The following is a 21,179-nucleotide window of genomic DNA, read 5'->3' on the forward strand; positions in this document are numbered from 1 at the left end:
CAGCCAATGCCCGCCAAGCAGAGGGCCTGAGGGCGCAGGCGGGGCGGAGAAGAGCTGTCCGCGCGCTGGTGGTGCTGAAAAGGACGCTCCCTAAGCGTTGCGAGGGAGACCAGGAGAGAAAACCAGAGTTGAAGCTGCCTGGCAGCTGGCCGGGGTCATGTTGTAAGAGGAAGGGTCTCCCCTTTCCAGACCCTGACCTGTCACCCCTTATATTTTTCACAAACATGGAAACTCGCCGTTCTCCTGGGGGATGGGAAGGCCCATTTCATCTGAGTTTTTCTGTAAAAGGCAAAGGGGGAAGTCCCATGGGGGATCCGGTCGTGGACAGAGGGCATATTGGAGGACCAAGCAGGCGCGAACCAAGCTGTGTCGTTCCTTGCGCCCTGGGAAGAGGAAATTCCGATTCCAGATGTGCTGGAATGGCAGGGGGAGGGGGGGCGCTAATTACTGCTGGGACCAGAGAGTTTCCTTTGCCTCCCCTAGGGACCGCGGGAGTGAGTATTACGGTCTTGGCTCAAGATCCCTCCTTCCACCATCTGCACTTCCTCCTCCTCCCTCCTCCGCAAATAAATCCCAGGCCCCTCCCTTCTCCCGTCCCCAGGATCTGACGTGGGCTCGACACCTTTCTCAGCTTCTCCCTCCCGCAGCTCCAGTGCCCGAGCTTCGGCTCTCCGGGTTCCGCAACCCCTTCCCCTCCCTGACAAGCCCCGCTAGAGCCCAGTAGGAACCCTTCCCATCCTCAACCCCATCCTAGACACCCCCGGAAGCTGCCTTTCCCCTCCCCACTCCCCCGCTTGGGATACAGCCAGCCCGGTGGACCCAGTCGCTCGAACAAGAGGGTAACCTTCGGCCCTCTCGGCCCCACCCCCTCCATCCGGAGCCGCGCCCCCCTCTACCACGGATCCTGGAGCAGAGGACAGAGATTAAGCAAAAAGGGGTGGACTCCAGGCAACCTCTAGCCCACTTCTGCCCCTCCATATCAAGGAGCAGAGAAATTGTCTTCCATTGCTGACCCCAGCAGGAAAACAAAATTAAGGAGAAAGATAAAAGGACACGGAGGAAAAGTGGCAACTAGATTATTTAGGAGAGGCACGGAGGAGAGAAATTGGGGGTGAGTCGCCATGGGGACTCCCAAGGCCCAGCACCCTCCGCCTCCCCAGCTGCTGTTCCTAATTCTGCTGAGCTGTCCCTGGATTCAGGGTAAGGACAAGAGGGGGTGGGGGTGGACTCCGGGAAGGCCCCCAGCGGAGTCCTCCACCTTCTTTCTCTGAACATCCTGCGTCTTCTGAGCTCGCGGGGGAGGGGAGGGGCACAGCCGATCGGGAAGGGGCAAGACGGAGCTTTCGGGCTAGTACCTGAAGCTCATTAACCCTCAATATTGAGGAGGTGGGGAAATGAATAAGGGAAGATTTTAGGAGCATCTTAGGGGTTGAACACGGAAAGGAGGGCTGGGGAAGTTGGGGGGATGTCTGCGGAGGCGGCAGAAGCCTGCAGGGTACCTGGGTGGGAGATGGAGGTGCTGACAGAGACGCCAGTTACTGCACACACCAATGTTCTTGGACACATGGACAAAGACAGATGAACAGAGAGGTAGAGTTAGAGACCAGATATTCATATTCAGCCCCCCACTCCACTCTGACCCCGAGTCAGACTCTAGGGAAAGAGGCAGAGACTGCAGAGAGAGAGGGAGTGAGAGAGAGAGAGAGAGAGAGAGAGAGAGAGAGAGAAGAAGAAGCCAGCTACACTGCAGAGAGAGAGAAACCCAGAGAGAAAGCTGGGCACTGCGGAAGCAAGGGCTGGGAGGTGCTGTCAGACCCTTCGCAGAGCCCCAGGGTTGGGGAGAGCACCAGTGAGAAGTAAAGAAAGGCAGCCTCACAGCCCCTGCTTGGCTCTGTAGGCGCTGTCCAGGGTTCATAAGAACTAACACGCTCATGAAGGCCCACACAGCCCTGGCGGTGGAGAGAGAGGAAGTGTAGGAGTGTGAGGGGCAGCTGGCAGCTGGGAGCTTCTCCTCTGATCTTGGCTTTCAGCCCAGTCTGGGACCCTCTGAGCCCCTGCAGGCCCATCTGACAAGGAAAGAAGAGCTCTGGAAATGATTTCTCTGGAGAAGGAAGGGATGTAGGGGAGTGGAGAATCTTACACAATTTCACCTCCTAGGTCTGCCCCTGAAGGAGGAGGAGGCACTGCCAGAGCCTGGAAGTGAGACACCCACAGTGGCCTCTGAGGCCCTGGCTGAACTGATCCATGGGGCCCTGCTGAGGAGGGGCCCAGAGATGGGCTATTTGCCAGGTAAGGCCTGCAAATTGGCAGAAATGGCATAAAGGCAAAGTTAGAGACATTGGCTCAGGAAGATGGGGAGCCAAGACCAAGAAAGAGAAGCAGGTAGAGAGAGAGTGCAGAGGGGGCAAGACCCCCCAGGAAGATGAGTAAAAGTCAGAGGGAGGCAGTTGACAGAAACAGAGAAATAGAAACAGGACGATTAAGAAACCGAGAAAAAAGGCACACAGAAATATGATGGGAATTCAGAGAACTGGAGTCAGAGAAATGGTGGAAGAGAAAGAATGAAATACAGAAACTAGCAGATTCTAGTACAGCCAGAATTACAATCAGAGAACATTAAGAATACTAAACAGAACCAAAGAGCTCCAGCGAGAGCAAGGCAGAGAAGAAAGAAAGGGGTAACCAGGAGAGAGAACCAGATTTGAAAGGGGGACAGGGAAAGGCTCAAGGAGACTATGGGGTGGAGGGGCCTGGGTGGGGAGAGAGAAAGAAGGGTCAGCTGTGAAAACTTGGGAGGAAATGGGGAGTTTGGGTAGGGAAGGAAAAGCTGGGGGCTTTACCTTGTGGGGGAGACACTTAGGGTTCATTAGGGGAACCCCTGTTTCCCTCAGCCTTGCTCCCACCCACCCTTCCACCCCCACCCCCACCCCCACCCCCGCCAGCCAATTTGCTGCTCCTGTGTCTGACTTCCCTTACACTGTCCCAGGATCTGATCCAGACCCCACACTAGCCACCCCTCCAGCCGGCCAGACACTTGCAGCACCCTTTCTGCCACGGGCCACTGAGCCAGGGACAGGGCCTCTGACAACAGCGGTAACCCCTAAAGGAGTCAGGGGGGCAGGCCCCACCGCGCCGGAGCTGCTGACCCCGCCCCCGGGAACTACGGCCCCACCCCCTCCCAGCCCCGCCTCCCCAGTCCCGCCCCTTGGGCCTGAGGGAGGAGAGGAGGAGACCACCACCACCATCATCACCACGACAACTGTCACCACTACGGTCACCAGCCCAGGTGAGGCCATGGAAAGGGGATGGGGGTAATGTCCAGGAGCACGGATGTGAGAGAGATGCTGGGATGGATGGGGAGAGGTTGTTTGGAGCATGTGGATGAAGGTGCTCTGGGTACAGATGGGAGAGGAGCTTCTGCTTAATAATGACAAAGGCTAATATTTATATACACTTAAACTATGTGCCAGGTGTCATTCTGTATCTTCTGGCTATATTACAGTTGGGTAAAAGAGCTCTCAGTACAGGTGGGAGAGGGAACATTGGATAAAGATGGTGAGGGGTGCTGGGGAGAAGACAGATAAGGACCTGTGGAGTTGTTTGGCTGGGAGGACAAGAGCACAGGGCCTCTCTCAATCCCAGACACTTATATCTCTTCAGTTCTGTGTAATAACAACATCTCCGAGGGTGAAGGGTACGTGGAGTCTCCAGATTTGGGGAGCACTGCCAGCCGCACCTTGGGGCTCCTAGACTGCACATACAGCATCCACGTCTACCCTGGCTACGGCATTGAGATCCAGGTAACTGGACCGAAGTGAAACCATGAAACTTCCAAGCCCTTACCTCTGGACCCAGTGGGTGTGCACCAGTTTAGCCAGGAAGCCAGAAAACCAGTGTTTTAACTCAAATGGGTCTGTTTTCTGATGCAGGTGATATTTAAAACTCTTCTAAAGAGTCCTACAAAAGGGACAACATCCCTGTGATTTGGGGGCTGCTATAGACTGGGAAAAGGAAGGCAGAAGGTGGAGGGCTTAGAGAGTTACCTTCTGCACTGGCTGACTTTCCATGGTCTGTGACTGACTTTTCTAGGTGCAGACACTGAACCTATCTCAGGAGGAGGAACTCCTGGTGCTGGCTGGTGGGGGATCCCCAGGCCTGGCCCCCCGACTCCTGGCCAACTCCTCCATGCTGGGAGAAGGACAGGTCCTTCGGAGTCCAACCAACCGACTGCTCCTGCACTTCCAGAGCCCACGGGTCCCAAGGGGTGGTGGCTTCAGAATCCACTATCAGGGTGAGGAGTCTGGGGATGCTGGTGGAAGGGCAGGGGCCACATTGGGCACAAAGGACATCTCTGATGGCCTTCCAAGCACAGGGTACTGAGGAGGAATTTTCCTCTTGAGTGGAACCCTAGGAGGCAGAACCTTCAGAAAGACCCATGCACATTTATCTCACACACTCGCAGATTTGTACCTAGGTGTGCACAAATCCAAGTGGCAATTCATCCATTCAACTCAACAAATGTTCATTGAGTGCCTACTTCATACCAGGCTCTGTTTTAGCCTTGGGGAAAAGAATGAATGAGCCAGGTAAAATCTGAATTTAAGGAATTCACAATCTGTTTAGGGAGATGGATAAGTAATTAGGTTGATTGTGATTCAATGAGAAAAGGGTTATGATGGAGGAAACTCAGATGGGAGAAGCAAATATTAAAAGGAGGATCACTAAGCTAGGACCTACAGGATGAGTTAGCCAAGGGAAGGGTAGAGGGAGAAAATGGGAGACAACTGTCTTGATGGATGTAAAAGCACACCCCAGGATTCAGAGAGGAGAGAAAAATGTGACCTCTAGAGAAGATGAAGCCATTCAACATACAAGATAGAATTGTCCTAGCTGTCTGACTTGGGACAATTTACTTAAACCTTCTGTGATTCATGGTCTCATCTAAAAGAGAAGGATCATAAAATTTAACACATGATATTATTGGGATGATCCAATGAGTTGATACGAGTACTTATAACAGTGTCTGGTACACAGTGAGAGCTCAAAACATCAGTCATGGGGCTGGGGAGATAGCTCAGTCAGTAGAGTGCTTGCTTTGTAAGCACAAGGCCCTGGGTTCAATCCCCAGCACCCAAAAAAAAAAAAAAAAAAAACCAGTCATTTCCATGTGCAGTGGCACATGCCTATAGTCCCTGCAACTCTGAGGTTGAGGCAAGTTCAAGGTCAGCTGCAACAATTTAGCAAGGCCCTAAGCAACTTAGTGAGACCCTGTCTCAAAATAAAAGATAAAAAGGGCTGGAGATGTGGCTCCATGGTTAAGTGCCCCTGGGTTCAATCCCCAGCACACACACACAAAAATAAATCAGTCATTACTATTATAGTCAAAGCACAGAAAGTGGTGAGGGAGAAATGGGCTAAGAGATCAGGTTGAGAGTCAGGTTGGGTTCAGATCATAGAGGGCCTTAACATCTTCATAAGGAATTGAGACCATTTTAACCTGCAAGTAAGAGGGAAACACTAGAAATGTTTTAAGCAGGGAAATGACAGACTCATGTTTGTGGTCTAGAAAGTTCCATCTGACTTCTGGGAGTAGGGATGGAGAATATATCATGTGTGACTGCATTCGTGAGCATCCATGCATAGATGTTCTCCTCGTGTATGCATCATGCTAACCCGTGTATACAGGAACCTTCCCATAGTGCAAGTGTATGTTCTAGCCTACATGCATATACCAGGCAAGGGGCTCAGACAGTGTCCCCAATCCAAATATTGCTATCTTCTCCAAGGCCCCTCCTTGTGCTCCTCAGGAACAGAGAACTGCCTGTTAGGCCAATGCCACCATTACATCATTTCCTGGCTTTGCCTGGCTGCATGTACCACATCCACCTTATGAGCTTTGCCGACCAGAGATACTTTATACACCTTACAGGATACAACCCATATCCCTTCCTTATGTCCTCTGCACAGGACCTGCCCCAGGGCACATTGTGCAAGGCAGAAGCACCCACCACCACCAGGCCTATTTGTGGAGAGACCAGTGAGTGAGGGGCACGTACTTGGTGGTAGGGATTTAGTTGTTGGAGAACAAGAACACACCTGAGGGCTGGACTTCAGATATTACAAAAATGGCTCCCCACTGGCTCCTTTAAGCAGCCACTTCCCGGGAGCATTGAAAATAGGACTCTAGGCTAAGTGGAACATTTGGGGAAGCAGGGCTATTGCATAAATTGGCCTTCATTACCTGCCTCTGTCTTCCCTGCTTTGCGACTCCTTCAGGCACCTCTGGGAATGAAGCCCTGTTTAAGCCCTTCCCAAACTGCATTAACTAGGGCCTCTGGTCCAGAGTGGCCTCATTAGCAATTCCAAAGGGTCAAAGTCTTCATCACCCCTCACCCAAGTCCATCAGACTTGTCACATAGCTGGGTGTGGTGGCACATGCCTACAATTCCAGCCGGAGTTGGAGGCAGGAAGATCACAAGTTCAGAGCCAGCCTCAGCAACTTAGCAAGGCCCAAAGCAACTTAGTGAGACCCTGTCTCAAAATAAAAAATAAAAAGGGCTGGGGATGTGGCTCTGTGGTTAAGCACCTCTAGGTTCAATTCCCAGTATCCTCCCCCACCCAAAAAAAAACTTGCCATGTCCAAACCCCTTCTGCCTACCACTGCTTTATTTGGTCCTCACAGCAACCCTAGGAGTGGCCATGGTCAGCTCAGTCTCTCAGGACAAGGTTGTATGGATTTGTCACCCTCCTGCAAATTCATTGCAGTGTCAACAATCAGATCCCCAAATCCCTGACTGCCAGTCATGCATTAATTGAGACAGTGGGGTGGGTGACTAACATGCTCTGAGGACCAGGTGCGTGGTTCTTTTATCTATTTTTGAGGTCAATCCTCACTGATTAATTGCCATTAATGAGTAAGAAGTCCTCCACTTGCTCAGTTATATAGCTATAAGCTGTGGAGTTAGAACTGGAACCCAAGTCAGCCAGTCTCCAAATTGATCAGTTAGACTAGGTTTTTAGGTATCAATATAAATAAGACTTGACTCAGTCTCATAGTAACAATACATAGTGTTTTTTTAATGCGATAGCAAAAATTTGAATGTGAAATTGTATATAGTCAAGAGAACAAGTAAATGTTGGAGGCAAGAGGGGCCAGGAAGTCTTCCTGGAAGGGGTGCTACTTAAGTTGCTCTTTTTTTTTTTTTTTTCTTGTACCAGGGATTGAATCCACTTAACCACTGAGCCCCATCCCCAACCTATTTTATTTTTTATTTTGAGACAGGATCTCACTAAGTTGCTTAGGGCCTCACTAAATTGTTGAGGCTGGCTTTGAATTTGCAATCCTCTTTCTCAGCCTCCTGAGCTGATGGGATTACAGGCATGGGCCACCACACCCACTTGGCTTAAATTACTCTTTGAAAGACAAGAGCCCAGAAAGGGCTTTGTAGATAGGGGTACAATTGTGAGTAAAAATATGGAGGTGGGACTGTAAAGAGTCACAAAGGTGTCAGGTAGGATACATGGGTCTTAGGTATTGACACAAAAGTGCTGAGCTGGATGCAGCCATGGGTGGTGGGGAAGGGTCAAGCCAAAGCATTGGGCTTAATTCTGATTTCCACGAAGACTGAGACAGAGGCTAACAATTATGGAAGCCACTGTGCTCTGAAAGGTTGTTTTTATAACTGTGTATCTCTGTAGACTGTGGACTCCTGAAGGGCAAGGACTGGATCTTTTTCTTTTCCCCACAACCTAGTCAAGGAAGTGCTTGTTGTGCCTGTTGAGTTTTGAAATATGGAGGGGGCAGGTCTCTTACAGGATCACTGAGGGCTGGAGAGTCAAAAAAGGCTCAGGCCGGGTACAGTAGCACAGGCCTACTATCCCAGCCACTCAAGAGGCTGAGACAGGAGGATCACAAGTTCAAAGCCAGCCTCAGCAATGGCAAGGCACTAAGCAACTCAGTGAGACCCTGTCTCTAAATAAAATACAAAATAAGACTGGGGATGTAGCTCTGTGGTTGAGTGTCCCTGAGTTCAATCCCTGGTACCCCCACCCCAAAAAAGAGAAAGCAAGCTGGCGTCTCCCAAGCCCTCTGCTCATCAAAGCCTGCCCCTCCTATGAGAGGCGGCCTTGGCTCACTTGCTCCAGGAAGCCTTCCTTGATCTCTGCTGGGTTCTGAAATGTAGACACGCAGTGTTCTGTCAGGATCAGATTCAGAACCCATTGTTTACTAACAAATGACTTTCTATTTCATTCTATTTCATTCTTACGTTTGAGAGACTTTCAAAAAGAATGCAAGCAATATAATTACATAGAATAAGTAAGGGGGAAATAACACCAGAGAATGATTATTAGAGATGAAAAAAAAAAAAAAAAAAAATAGGCCAGGCATGGTGGCACACACCTGTCATACCAGTGACTGGAGAGACTGGGGCAAGAGGATAGCAAGTTCAAGGTCAACCTCAACAACTTAGTAAGACCCTGTCTCAAAATAAAAAATCAAAAATTAAAAGGATCATGCCAGGTGGTGGCATATGTCTATAATCCTAGCATCTGGGGAGGCTGAGGCAGGAGGATTGCCAAGTTTGAGGTCAGCCTCAGCAACTTAGCAAGTCCCTGTCTCAAAAGAAAAACATTTTTTTAAAGGGCTGGGGATGTAACTAAGTGGCAGAGCACCCCTCCGTTCAATCCCTAGTACCAGGAAAAGACAAAGAAACAACAAAATCCAAACAAACAAACAAACAACAAAAACCTGTGCATTAACAGGCCACTGTTGCTAAGGACAAGGCTTAATCTTGTTCCAAGCTTTCTGGCAGCCAGTGCAAACAGGGAGGTTACATAGTTCTTACTGCAAGAAAGAAGGAAAACCAGATTCTCAAAGAAGCAAAGCTTTCCGTAGCACTTCATTTTCATTAGAGAATTTGTTCAGGGAACACTGAATATTAAGGTCTTTAATGACAAAATAGTCAAGGTTTTTAAAGAAATTTCATGACACTTAGTAACTTGGAGCCTTAATTTCCACATCTGGAAAATGGGTCACACAGTTTGTCTACCTCAAAAGTACTGTGTCATTACTTGGGAAGCTAAACAAGCTCTGGAAATATAATTTGTTATTATTAGAGCTGGATGGAGTTCAGAATAGTCCGTTGATTTACCTGAGACCACGCAGCCAGTGAGTAGCAGGATCTAGAAAAACATCTTTGAGCCTCAGTTATCTCATCTATAAAATGGAGGCCAAAATGGGTAAATTACAAAGACTAGAGGAGATAAGAGATGTTGAAATGACCTCTTCATGAGATGGAACCTGTGTAAGGAGCTCATATTCTTCAGTGAGGACCTCAGTATAGAGCCTGTCTCTGCCCCTTGGGAAAGTGTGAGGGTTTGCTATAGAGCATGCATGGAACAATGGATCCTCCTTCTCCCTGTTCTTCCTGGTTCAGCCTACCTTCTGAGTTGTGGCTTCCCTCCCCGGCCGCCCCATGGTGATGTGAGTGTGACAGATCTACACCCTGGTGGCACTGCCACCTTCCACTGTGATTCCGGCTACCAGCTGCAGGGTGAGGAGACTCTCATCTGCCTCAATGGCACCCGGCCAGCCTGGAATGGAGAACCCCCCAGCTGCATGGGTGAGTCTCTGCTGTAATGGGTTGGGGCTTCTTTTCTGGGAACCTCACTGGGAGAGTCCTTTCTTGGAAGTCTCCATCTTTAGGAAAAACTCATCCTGAATGGGTTTCTTTCCTGAAGAGTCCCTCTCCTTTGGTCTCCTTCTGGAGTTCTTTACATTGAGGGATTCTCTCCCTAGGGAACCCCCACTCTTGGGTATTCTCCCTCTTGGGATGTCCCTTCTTTCCTTTGGAGAGCCCTTATCCTAGAGGAAACCATCTCAGGATCCATAACTGATGGTTCTCCGTCCTGGAGCGTCTTCATCTTGTGATCTCCCATCCCCTGGTGTCCTCATTCTGGAAATTCCCATCTTGAACATTTCTCATCTGAATGCTTCAATCTGGGGGAGCCCCATAACTCCCAATCCCAGGGTGTTCACATCCAGGGAGTCTTCATTTTAGCACAATCTTCATTCTGGAGTTTGTCCAACCAAGGAGTGTCCATCTTCGGGGGCACGGGTTCTATTTCAGGTGTGGTTCCCCTCCTCAGCGATGCCCTGGAGAGCATTCATGGGGCAGAGACCATCCCTGGGTTAGTCCAACCCAAAGATGTAGATGCAAAAGCTCCAAAGACAGGTCTGAGAAAGGCTGAAAGAGAAGGACAAGTCACCCTAAGCTGGTCTTAGCCTGCCCCTCCTCTGCCCACAGCATCCTGTGGTGGCACCATCCACAATGCTACGCTGGGCCGCATTGTGTCCCCTGAGCCTGGGGGAGCTGCAGGGCCCAACCTCACCTGCCGCTGGGTGATTGAAGCAGCTGAGGGACGCCGGCTGCACCTGCACTTCGAGAGGGTCTCACTGGATGAGGACAATGACAGGTGAGGGTCTGGGCCTTGAATCAGGGGGGAAGTAGGAAGGCTATAGTGGGGAGTCAGATGTGGTTGGATCCATGTTGAAATATGTGTCAAACAGAGTTTGGGGTTTTTTTTGTTTTTTGGTCCCGGGGTTTAAACTCAGGGGCACTCAACCACTCAGCTACATCCCCAGTGCTTTTTTGCATTTTATTTAGAAACAGGGTCTCACTGAGTTGCTTAGTGCCCCACTTTTGTTGAGGCTGACTTTGAACTTGTGATCCTCCCGTCTCAGCCTCCCAAGCCCCTGGCATTACAGGTGTGTACCACCGCACCTGGCTCAAACAGAATTTAATCCTAACTTTTTTTTGGGGGGGGGGGGGGATGCTGGGGATTGAACCCAGGGCCTTGTGCTTGAGAGGCAAGCACTCTATGAACTGAGCTATATCCCCAGCCCAATCCTAACCATTTCTTAGGGAATGTAGCTGTGCAACCTTAGGCAAATCATTAACTTCTCTGTGCCTCAACTTTTTATCTGTAGAATAGAGATAGTATCACTCTACAGGCATACTTAATAAATGCATTACGATATGCAAAGTAGTTGGGCTCAGGGGCACTCACCTGTAATCCAAGAAGCTCAGGAGACTGAGGCAAGAAGAAGATTGCAAGTTTGAGGCAAGCCTCAGCAAATTATTGGGGCCCTAAGCAATTTAGCAAGACCCTGTCTCAAAACTTAAAAAATTTAAAAAAGGGCTGAAGATGTGGATCAGTGGTTCATCATCAGTACCAAAGGGAAAAAAAAAAAAGAAAGTAGAAGTACTTTAGTACTTAGAATAGTGCAAGGACTCGATAAGCACTATAACACTATAATATAAAAGTGTTTGCTGTCATCATCTTCTTTATCATTCTTTATCTAACAACCTGGTATCCCAGCTCTGCTGCTGCTTGCTATGTGCTCTTGGGCAGGTCACTTAATTTCTATGCCTCCATATCATCATCTATAAAATGAGGGATAATAATGGTGTCTGACTCAAGTGTTCTTATGAAAATTAAATAAGATAAAATACATAAGGGTTTAGAAGAATGCATGGCATACAGTTAATGTTTGATAATGGCTGTAAAAATAAACTTGGAGTGCAGATAAGTGGGGGGGGGGGCAGCTGCTGAAGTTCCTGGCCACCCTTCTGTCCATACCAGGCTGATGGTGCGCTCCGGGGGCAGTCCCCTATCTCCTGTGATCTATGACTCCGACATGGATGATGTCCCAGAGCGTGGCCTTATCAGTGATGCCCAGTCCCTCTATGTGGAGTTGCTCTCAGAGACACCGGCTAATCCCCTGCTGCTAAGCCTCCGATTTGAAGGTAACCATCCTGCTTCCCCACTGGACTCTAACCTCTGCACTTTCTCTTCTTGGCACAAGCGCAGAGTCCCTCCCTGCTTATCTCAGTGGTTAGATCCCTGAAACCTGACTTGGCTCTCTACCCCAAAACTACAAGAATCCCTTCATAAGGGCCCCTTCTCATTCCTGGATGTAGCCTTTTCTGATTAAGCTTCATGTATGGCTGGATCCAGGTACCCAACCAAGGATCTAGTTATCTCAGTCTCTCCAACAGTTCTTTTCTGTGCATTGGCTTCATTCTCGCAGGCTTTCCCTATGCGATGGACCTAGTTGCAGACCTGCCGACCCAATAACTCCATCAGAGGAAGTGGAAGCTCATATCTTTCCTGAGAGCTTCGGTAGCAATGCCAGAAAAGGCTCTCATTGACCTGGTTAAGGTCCTGTGCCTTTGCCTGAGCCAATCACTGTGGCTAGGGGCAGATGGTGTTATGATTGACAGATCAGTATTATGTGGCCATCTCTGGTTAGCTCCAATTGAACCACATGGACTGGAAGGCATGTTTTCCAAAATGAAACTAGGGTGATTTTTAAGAGAAAAAGGAGGAATGGGTGTTGGACAGGTAGAAACAAGGAGGTCAGTGGCCATGGGAGAAGAGGCATTTAATCTTGGCCTTAAAGGATACAGGGTAATTTAGAAGAGGAAGATGAAGGAAAAAGCACTTAGGTGAATGGAATAGTGGAAGCAAAAGTAAGGAGGTAGAGAAGTACTTGTTGTGTTTGGGAAACAGGATTTCAGTGTGGCTGCAGCAGAAGATTTCTCTGAGCAGTAGCAGGAGAGAGACAAAAAGAAATGCTCAAAGATGTGAGGGACTAATTTCTAATATGTATCATGAGAGAAATGGAATTGGCACCAGGCCCTGATGGATGGGTAAGATTTGGACATGATTCCTTATTAGGTCAAGTAACAGTGAAATAAAACAGTGAATCTGCAGAAATAAAATACATGATGGATTCTGGAAGTGCTGAAGTGCAAAGACCTCTCTGCCTTTTGGTGAGAGTCCCCAGCTGTGAGGCCTGCCTCCACCGCTGTGAGCCACTGCTGCTTCAAGAGGGTCAGATTCCTCATCTGTATCATGGGCTCTGAAGTCATACTTCACCGGTGGTTTTGCAGCTAAGATGTCAGGCAGAAAGAAATGAAAATATCCTACAAATATTCCTTTTTGCTGACTTAATCCAAAGTTAAAAACTGAGCAGCTTTTGCATTAGCTGCAATTTTGGATTCTAGCAACAGCATGGGTGATCAGAATCCAACTGTTATTTTTGAGAGGAGAACACACCTACGCTAGCCTGTTCCCCACCCCCACCCCCTTGCAGTTCCAAGAGCCAAGTGTCTGTGGCTGGGAACCAAACCATCTGGGTTGGAGACCTGTTCTGCCATTGCCTGCTGAGTGACCTTGAGCATGTGGCTGTGTGTTTGTGGTCCTCCTCATCTGTAGAATAGTGGCTGGGATTTGACTAGTCTAGGGGTTTCCCTTCAAAGGCCATTGAGGTAATGTAAATGTGTGAGTGAAGAATGTTGTTTTTAGACGCTGGGGGGTGAAAGCAAAGTCCAAGGGCATTTTGCTTTTTAAAACCCCGCTGAGTGGCCAGACAACACCTGAATTCAGTCCCAATTCTCAGATTGAGGTCTGAGGACTGTTCTAATGCTTAAATTTCTTTTCTTTTCCTTTCCTTTACTTGTCGTGCTGGGGATAGAACCCAGGTCCTTGCACATGCTAGGCAAATGCTCTACCACTAAGCCACATCCCCAGCTCACTCTTAATGCTTAATTTTTGCTATGGATTCCTCCCCAGCCTTTGAAGAGGACCGATGCTTCGCTCCTTTCCTGGCACATGGCAACGTTACTACCACAGACCCTGAGTACCGCCCAGGGGCACTGGTCACCTTCTCATGCCTCCCAGGATATGCTCTGGAGCCCCCAGGCCCCCCCAATGCCATTGAATGTGTGGACCCCACAGAACCTCACTGGAATGACACAGAACCAGCCTGCAAGGGTGAGTCCTCCACACCCTACAAAGTCTTTCAGTCTTCAGACTACCTCCTGAACCAGGGTCCCCAGGAGGTCCATTTGAGAAGGAGACCTGCATATCCAAACCTAGTAAACCCAAACCTTGAGGAAATTCCTGTCCCCTCCGAGGCTGTTTTCTTAGCTGAATAATTGATGGGCTTGTGATCAAATTCAGAGCTCACAAACCCAGTGTCTTCAGGAGCTGGAACCAGAGTTGGACTGAGTTATGGATTGGGTGTGTAAGTTTGTGGCGGGGGGCAACGGTTAAGAGCAAGACTGAGGATTGGGTACAAGATCTAGATGTGGCAAGATCTAGATGTGGTGGGTCATCAACCCTGGGAAACATGAATGATCTGGTGGTGCACATCCCTGGGAATGGTCAGGACCGTCACAAATGGAGACCGCTTGCCCACATGGGTCCTGAACCTCACACCTCTTCTGCCTTAAGCCATGTGCGGAGGAGAGCTGTCGGAGCCTGCTGGTGTAGTACTCTCTCCCGACTGGCCCCAGAGCTACAGCCCCGGCCAGGACTGCGTGTGGGGCATGCACGTCCAGGAAGAGAAGCGCATCTTGCTCCAAGTTGAGATGTATGTTTGGGTCCTACAGAGGGTACGATGCGGGTGGGCCCCCCAAAATGTGGCACTAGCCTGCATCCTGAGCCTGCATCCTAGCTCTTCTGTGTTGACTCCTGTGAAAGAGGCCACTAAGGGTTCAGGAAGGGATGGAAACCTAGGGCCAAATCACTTATTAGCCAGGAGACCTTGGACAACTAGAGGGGTAATACAGCCCTCTTCAGGGGTTCTGCCTGGTGTCTGTCACTCTGGAGGTTTCTGAGGCTGCCCCTGGAGCTATTTCCAGAGACCCAGGCCCAAACTGTTGGATCGTCACCGGCACCCAAGGTGGGTGTGGGTGCGGGGAGAATCCAGTGAGCTGATTTGGTATGAGGTGGTCTTATGAATGGACAGAACAAGAAGTGGGCGTGGCCCCCAAAGCAGGTACTCAGGCGGGGCCCAGCAGATTGCCTTAGCGAAGAGTATGGTCTGTGATTGGTCATAGCTGTAGAGGGGTTTACCATGGCGATGGGGGAGGGACCAGAGAGTGGGTGGAACTAGTAATGAGCAAAGCTGGGGATTGGGAAGAGGGAAATGGGAGAAGTCATAGAATAGATGGGACCTGGAGCGACTAGCATAAAGAAGAAATTCAAGAGTGTTCAAAACGAAGGCTCCCAGACCCGGGAGAGGGGAATATGCAGCGGGGCTGGAAAGGAGGTGGATTACTAATGAACGGAGTCAGGGCTGAACTGGATGGGAAGGACCAGTCGTAGCTTCATCTTATTGTCTGGTCCCATTCTCTGCAGCTTGAATGTGCGTGAAGGGGACATGTTGACACTTTTTGATGGGGACGGTCCCAGTGCCCGTGTCCTGGCTCAGTTGCGGGGACCTCAGCCACGTCGTCGCCTCCTCTCTTCTGGGCCCGATCTCACGCTCCAATTCCAGGCACCTCCTGGACCCCCAAATCCGGGCCTGGGCCAGGGCTTTGTATTACACTTCAAAGGTACACAGGGGGATAGGGACCCCGAGATGGGCAGGGGCCCGGGAGGTCAGAGATCCCAAGAGTGGGCACTGGAGCCAAGCCACTCAACACTGGAAAGGGCACCCTGAATCAAAGGGCAGCCCCCACATTCAATCTCACCTTGCAGAGGTCCCGAGGAACGACACGTGTCCTGAGCTGCCTCCTCCGGAGTGGGGCTGGAGGACAGCGTCCCACGGGGACCTGATTCGGGGCACCGTGCTCACTTACCAGTGTGAGCCTGGCTACGAGCTGCTGGGCTCCGACATTCTCACCTGCCAGTGGGACCTGTCCTGGAGCGCTGCTCCACCCGCCTGCCAAAAGAGTGAGCCACACCCGCCCTTGTCCTCTCTTGGCCCCATCCTAACCATCTGGGTTTCTTCCTTCAACCTCCCCCCCCCCCCCCCCCGCCCTTTCCTGTCGCGGTCCCTGTAGGGCCTGGGTTCCACCCCTTCGCTCCGAATCCTGCCTGGATCTTCTTCAGGCCCCGCAGTCGGACCCCGAAACTGCCCCCTCTGATTCTTGCTCCATTCCCCCCGCCCCCCGATGCATCTCTCTGTTCCACCGACCGGGGCTCTGTCCTGATTTCCTCTGGGTCCCGCTTTAACGTTTCACCGCCCCACCCGCTCCTCTCTGCAGGGTCTGAGTCCTGCCCCCTCCCAGGTTCTGCATGGGCTCTGAGGCTCTCAGTTCCAAACCGATGGCACTGTGGGAAGTCCCACTGCTAAGACCAAGGCTTGTTGGAGTACTTAATTACTCCCTGAAGCCCGGTGTTGCATTAGGATCATGGGAATGGGGTTCTGGCCCCTCCTTACCCTGGCCGTGGTCACAGTCTGGGAGGGGGACAGATACCTAATCAACTCCTTATGAAGTAGTACCCAGTGGGTGACTTGGGCAAGGTCCTTACCATCTCTGAGCCTTGTTTTCCTCATGGGTGAAGTGGGGGTGGGGGTGTGTGAAGTGCATGTGGAGGTTAGGTTTTCACACCGGATTAGGGGTTAAACAGGGAGTAAGTAGTAGCAGCTTTAAGAATAAAGCAGCTTTGTGGGAAGAGTGGTGGGTTAATTCTCTTAGGGATGGAACAGATTTCAGAGGAGGTGACATTTAAAGAAGTTGGGAGTGTGCCTCTTTTAGAAGAACAGAAAGGGGTAGCTTTCCCCCCCCCCCCTTTTTAATTTTTTATTTTGAGACAGGGCCTCCATAAGTTGTTGAGGCTGGCTTTGAACTTGCCATTCTCCTGCCTCAGCCTCCCCAGCTGCTGAGATGGCAGCTTTCTCCAAATTTTGGGAAGCCTGCCACAAAGATATAGGGTTGTTGGTCTTCCATGCGGCCCCTGGAATGGTGGAGATGGTGAGATCAATGGGCTGGACACAAGGAAAACTGTCTAGTTGATGTGGTGCCCCCGTCCTGGAATGCTGGGCATACATGCTGTTGGGCTGACCCAGCTGAGACTCAGAAGAGCCTTAAGCTGAGCTGAGACCCAAGTCTTTGCATCTCTGCCCAGCCCTCCATGCCCTGAGAAGATTCCAGCTCTGATGCTCCTGGCTTGAGGAGCCCCAAGGGAAAGGACAGGGACACCGATTATCTGGGTTAAATATTATGTTTGTAAAACACTTGTCAGGGTGCCTGGCACAGGTTTATGTACAATCAATGACTATGGTTGTGATCTTCCTCAATGGGGTTGTAAACTCAAATGCCTGCAGGGGCTGGACAGGCAGTATATGTGAGCAAAGCCACTGGACATGATGAGAATGTGGGGAGCCAGGTGCAGTGGTGCACACCTGTAATCTAACAACTTACAAGGTTGAGGCAGGAGGATCATAAGTTCAAGGCCAGTTTCAGCAACTTAGGAAGGCTCTGAGTGACTTATTAAGATCCTGTTTCTCAGAATGAAAAATAAAGAGGACTGGGGATGTGGCTCAGTGGGAGAGCCCCTGGTTTTAACCCCCAGTACTAAAAAGAAAGAGAGAACATGGAGGACAGGAGAGTCATGCTGGGTTGACACTGCTGGGATTTAGCTAGCATGCTCTGGTGTTGTGATTAAATATTTTGAATATATGGGGGCCTGGTGTTGCCCAATCTCCCTGTTTTCCAAAAGAAGCCTGAAACATATTGAATTATGTTTTTCCAGTTTACACCCTCTTCCTTCCGAGGAATTCACGGGAGGTGGAGGGGTTGTTCGGAGATGGCCTGAAGTGCAGACCTCTCCCAGCCCTAAGTTTCAGGGAGATCTCTTAAGGCCCTCATTCCCCTGACCTTGCTCTTCTGCCACCAGTCATGACTTGTGCTGACCCTGGTGAGATTACCAATGGGCACCGGACGGCCTCAGACGCTGGCTTCCCTGTTGGCTCCCACGTCCAGTACCGTTGTCTGCCGGGGTATAGCCTGGAGGGGGCAGCCGTGCTTACCTGCTATAGCCGAGACACAGGCACACCCAAGTGGAGCGACCGGGTCCCCAAGTGTGCCTGTGAGTCTGAGAAACACCCAGGAAGGGGGCTGGGTAACTTTGGCAACAGCCTGCCTGGGCTGGGCCTGCTCAGTAGCACCACTGGCATGTTGACTGGCCTGCTCCCTGCAGTGAAGTACGAGCCGTGCCTGAACCCTGGAGTTCCAGAGAATGGCTACCAGACACTGTACAAGCATCACTACCAGGCTGGCGAGTCTCTGCGCTTCTTCTGCTACGAAGGCTTTGAGCTTATCGGCGAGGTCACCATCACCTGTGTGCCAGGCCACCCCTCACAGTGGACCAGCCAGCCCCCACTCTGCAAAGGTGCCTGGGCAGATAGGGCAGGAGGGGCACGTCAGTGTCCAGGGAGTGACAGGGCCGGGAAAGTTGGGTAGAAAATTCAAGACCAATGGGTGACCCACTGAGCTCCCTGTTCTCTTCCTATGGGCTCATCCTCACAGGCATGTCCCGAAGTCCTGAGGTCATAGAATTACCCTAAGGGATGTAGTAGAGGGGCCGTGATTTGGAAGTCCTTTGCCCACTCTAAATAGGCTTCAGTGTCCATCACTGACGGATTCTAAACACCTGGTTGGCTACAACTGTTCAGGAACCTTGAACCCTAGGGGTCTGGAGAAGGAAGAAAGCCCTGCCCGGATCAGTCCTCTCTCCCCCACCAAGGGAGCAGAGGGCAGAGAACCAGGCTGTCCAGCCCAGCCCCACTGGGCTCTGACCCTTTACCCAGCCTCCTTCCCTCCCTGGCTCAGACCCCGTCCCCTCCCCCTCCTCTCCCTGCAGTGGCCTATGAGGAGCTCCTGGACAACCGAAAACTGGAAGGTCAGTGAGGGCAAAGTGGAGGCCCAGGCCTGGCCAGGTCGGGAGGGCAAGGCAGAGGCCGGGGGTAGGAGGCCAGGCCCCGGAGGGGTGAGGCCCAGGGTTCAGGGCCCAGGGCAGGAGGCTGGGAGAGCCCAGGAATGGGCCCAGCATGGGCTCACTGGCCTCTTCTCCTCCCCCAGTGACCCAGACTACAGACCCATCAAGGCAGCTGGAGGGTGGGAACCTCGCTTTGGCCATTCTGCTGCCCCTAGGCTTGGTCATTGTCCTCGGCAGTGGCGTTTACATATACTATACCAAGTAAGTACCCTACCCAGAGAACTGCCCTTGCAGGCAGATGTCATGCTTGCCTGATGTGGAAGCCTGGGTGAGAGAAGCTAAATGTCTCCCTGCTGATAAAACCCTCGGTCCCCTTCCTTTTGCAGGCTACAGGGAAAGTCCCTCTTTGGTTTCTCAGGCTCCCACTCCTATAGTCCCATCACCGTGGAGTCAGACTTCAGCAACCCGCTGTATGAAGCTGGGGTGAGCCCCTCCCCTTCCCCGGAGTGCCATATCTCTCGGTTCCCCCAGGACTCCATGACCCTCTCTAAAGTCTCTGTAATCTCTTCTTGGGAATTTCAAACTCAGCTCCCTACAAAGGTCATGCCAATGAGCAAAGCACACTGTGTGTGACTAGGGCATGATGAGGGCTGTGGCCTCCTGGAGAAACTGGTGCCCAGCCAAAGGTTACAGCTCTAACCCACAGTGAACACTAGGCTCAGTTGCTAAATCCTCCAGTTGTTCAGATTTTTATGTCACTAAAGGATTTTTAAGACACTAAAGGATAACCAAACACATCCATTGTCCAGATTCAGCCTTATTCTCACCTTGTGACCCCTAAACCCTCTGTGATCAATGTTACTTTAAAAACCAAGGGTCTTTCCCCCTCCTCGCCCATGCCTCCTCCCACTTTCTGCCTCTTCCACTTCCATCTCACTCCAACAACTGATCTGATCTGTCTTCAGGATACACGGGAGTATGAAGTTTCCATCTGAATGCCAAGACTAAGGCTGCAGGACCCGGGACACCCCTTCCCTCCTCATTCAGGCCAGTGGGGAGCACAGGACCTGGTCTCTGGCTCCTGGCTTCCCTCCTCCCTGCTGTGTAAATAATCTCCCTGTCCCACAAGGGGGTTTTGATGGCCCTGGAGACCCTACAGTAAATAAACCAGCATCCTGCCGCCCAAAGGCTCCTTTTCTCGGTTGCCAAACAAGGGGCCTGCCTCCTGCCCTACTGGTTTGTGGACCCTGGGAGGGGAACTCAGTGTCCTTGCAACTCTTGGGACCCCTCCCACCTAGGGCATCCTGAAGGACTACCCCCCACTGCTCTACTGTTCCCTTGGCCTTGAAGGCTTCTCTCCTCCCAGATGCCTAACTCCTGGGCCTTGGAGGGTGAGAACAGGAAGGATGAAGGGGACAGCTGGGCCAAAGCCCCTCCCTATCCCTGCTGTGTCCCGAACCCACAATCTCTCCACCTTTGCTTCTGGATTTTTGTTTTTGAGCAATAAACGGAAAATCACCACTTGTAACTGGGCTGGTGGGGTATGGGAAGGTGGGTCACGAAGTACTGGAGATGGTGATGATGATCCCTCTGGAGAGAGGGCTTGAGGAAGGGGAGATATTTGGAAAACAGACAGAAATCCAAAATTGGCTGGGCAATGTCACAGGCGCTGGCCTGGCATCAAAAAGGCCTGGCTTTTGGCTTAGCCTCTGGAAGAATGGCTGGGATGTCTCGGCTCTGGACAGGTGACAGTAGCTACCCCTCTCTGCTCACTGTTGGACAGGAGGCAGACAGCTCTCAATTTGCTTCATGACCAGTTTACCTACAATTCAGTGCCCTTTTGAGAGTTCATGTAAACCATTACCTCCCCAAGTCTTGCCATTATACCGGCCATTCCATGTCTACTAAGCCTGAGTTTATAAGTATTCTTTTCTTCTGTAATATCCAACCTACTTTTGAACATTATAAGCAGTTTACAGCATTTGTTTGTTTTTGTTTCGGTGCTGGCAAATGAACACAAGGGCTCCAGTATACAAACCATGCACTCTACCACTGAGCTACAACCCCCAGCCCAATTTTATTTATTGTATAGTACAGGAGATTGAACCCAAGGGTACTCTTCCACTGAGATACATCCCCAATACTTTTCATTTTTTAGTCAGGGTCTCTCTAAATTGTGGCATCTGGCCTTGAACTTGTGATCCTCTTGCCTTGGCCTTCTGAGTTGCCAGGATTTTTTTTTTTTTTTTGGTACTGGGGATTGAACCTATGGGTACTTTACCACTGAGCTACTTTCTCAAGCCCTTTTAATTTTTTATTGTGAGAGTGTCTCAGTAAGATGCTCATATCCTCAGTAAATTCCTGAGGTTGGCCTTGAACTTGTGATCCTCCTGCCTCAGCCTCCTGCTTTGCTGGGATTGCAGGTGTGCACCACCATG

General features: G+C 50.7%; 1 protein-coding gene across 2 annotated transcripts; it reads left to right on the forward strand.

Moving 5' to 3' along the window:
* The first annotated feature begins 615 nt into the window (after positions 1–615).
* SEZ6L2 (seizure related 6 homolog like 2) lies at positions 616–20,265 on the forward strand. Of its 2 annotated transcripts, XM_079121952.1 has the most exons (18): positions 616–1,200; positions 2,158–2,289; positions 2,987–3,286; positions 3,661–3,800; positions 4,090–4,291; positions 9,438–9,623; positions 10,308–10,476; positions 11,647–11,810; positions 13,642–13,842; positions 14,305–14,443; positions 15,214–15,410; positions 15,556–15,750; positions 17,701–17,892; positions 18,004–18,195; positions 18,667–18,705; positions 18,885–19,002; positions 19,128–19,224; positions 19,707–20,265. In XM_079121952.1, the coding sequence occupies exons 1-18, from the start codon at positions 1,122–1,124 to the stop codon at positions 19,734–19,736; spliced, it is 2,772 nt and encodes a 923-aa protein (XP_078978078.1). In that variant the 5' UTR covers positions 616–1,121; the 3' UTR covers positions 19,737–20,265. The 2 variants fall into 2 exon arrangements, with proteins under 2 accessions (XP_078978078.1, XP_078978079.1); XM_079121953.1 differs by lacking the exon at positions 18,667–18,705.
* Positions 20,266–21,179: the final 914 nt, after the last annotated feature.

Source organism: Sciurus vulgaris, assembly GCF_902686455.1.
Source record: "Sciurus vulgaris genome assembly, chromosome: 18".
Classification (NCBI taxonomy): Eukaryota; Metazoa; Chordata; class Mammalia; order Rodentia; family Sciuridae; genus Sciurus; species Sciurus vulgaris.

What these genes read in the sequence shown, in the direction of transcription:
- SEZ6L2 (XM_079121952.1), top strand. Translation starts at nt 1,122, where the DNA reads ATGGGGACTCCCAAGGCCCAGCACCCTCCGCCTCCCCAGCTGCTGTTC. An exon ending in TCCACCCGCCTGCCAAAAGA is followed by an intron (nt 15,751 to 17,700) that starts GTGAGCCACACC and finishes TTCTGCCACCAG; the next exon opens with TCATGACTTGTGCTGACCCT. An exon ending in CCAGCCCCCACTCTGCAAAG is followed by an intron (nt 18,196 to 18,666) that starts GTGCCTGGGCAG and finishes CTCTCCCTGCAG; the next exon opens with TGGCCTATGAGGAGCTCCTG.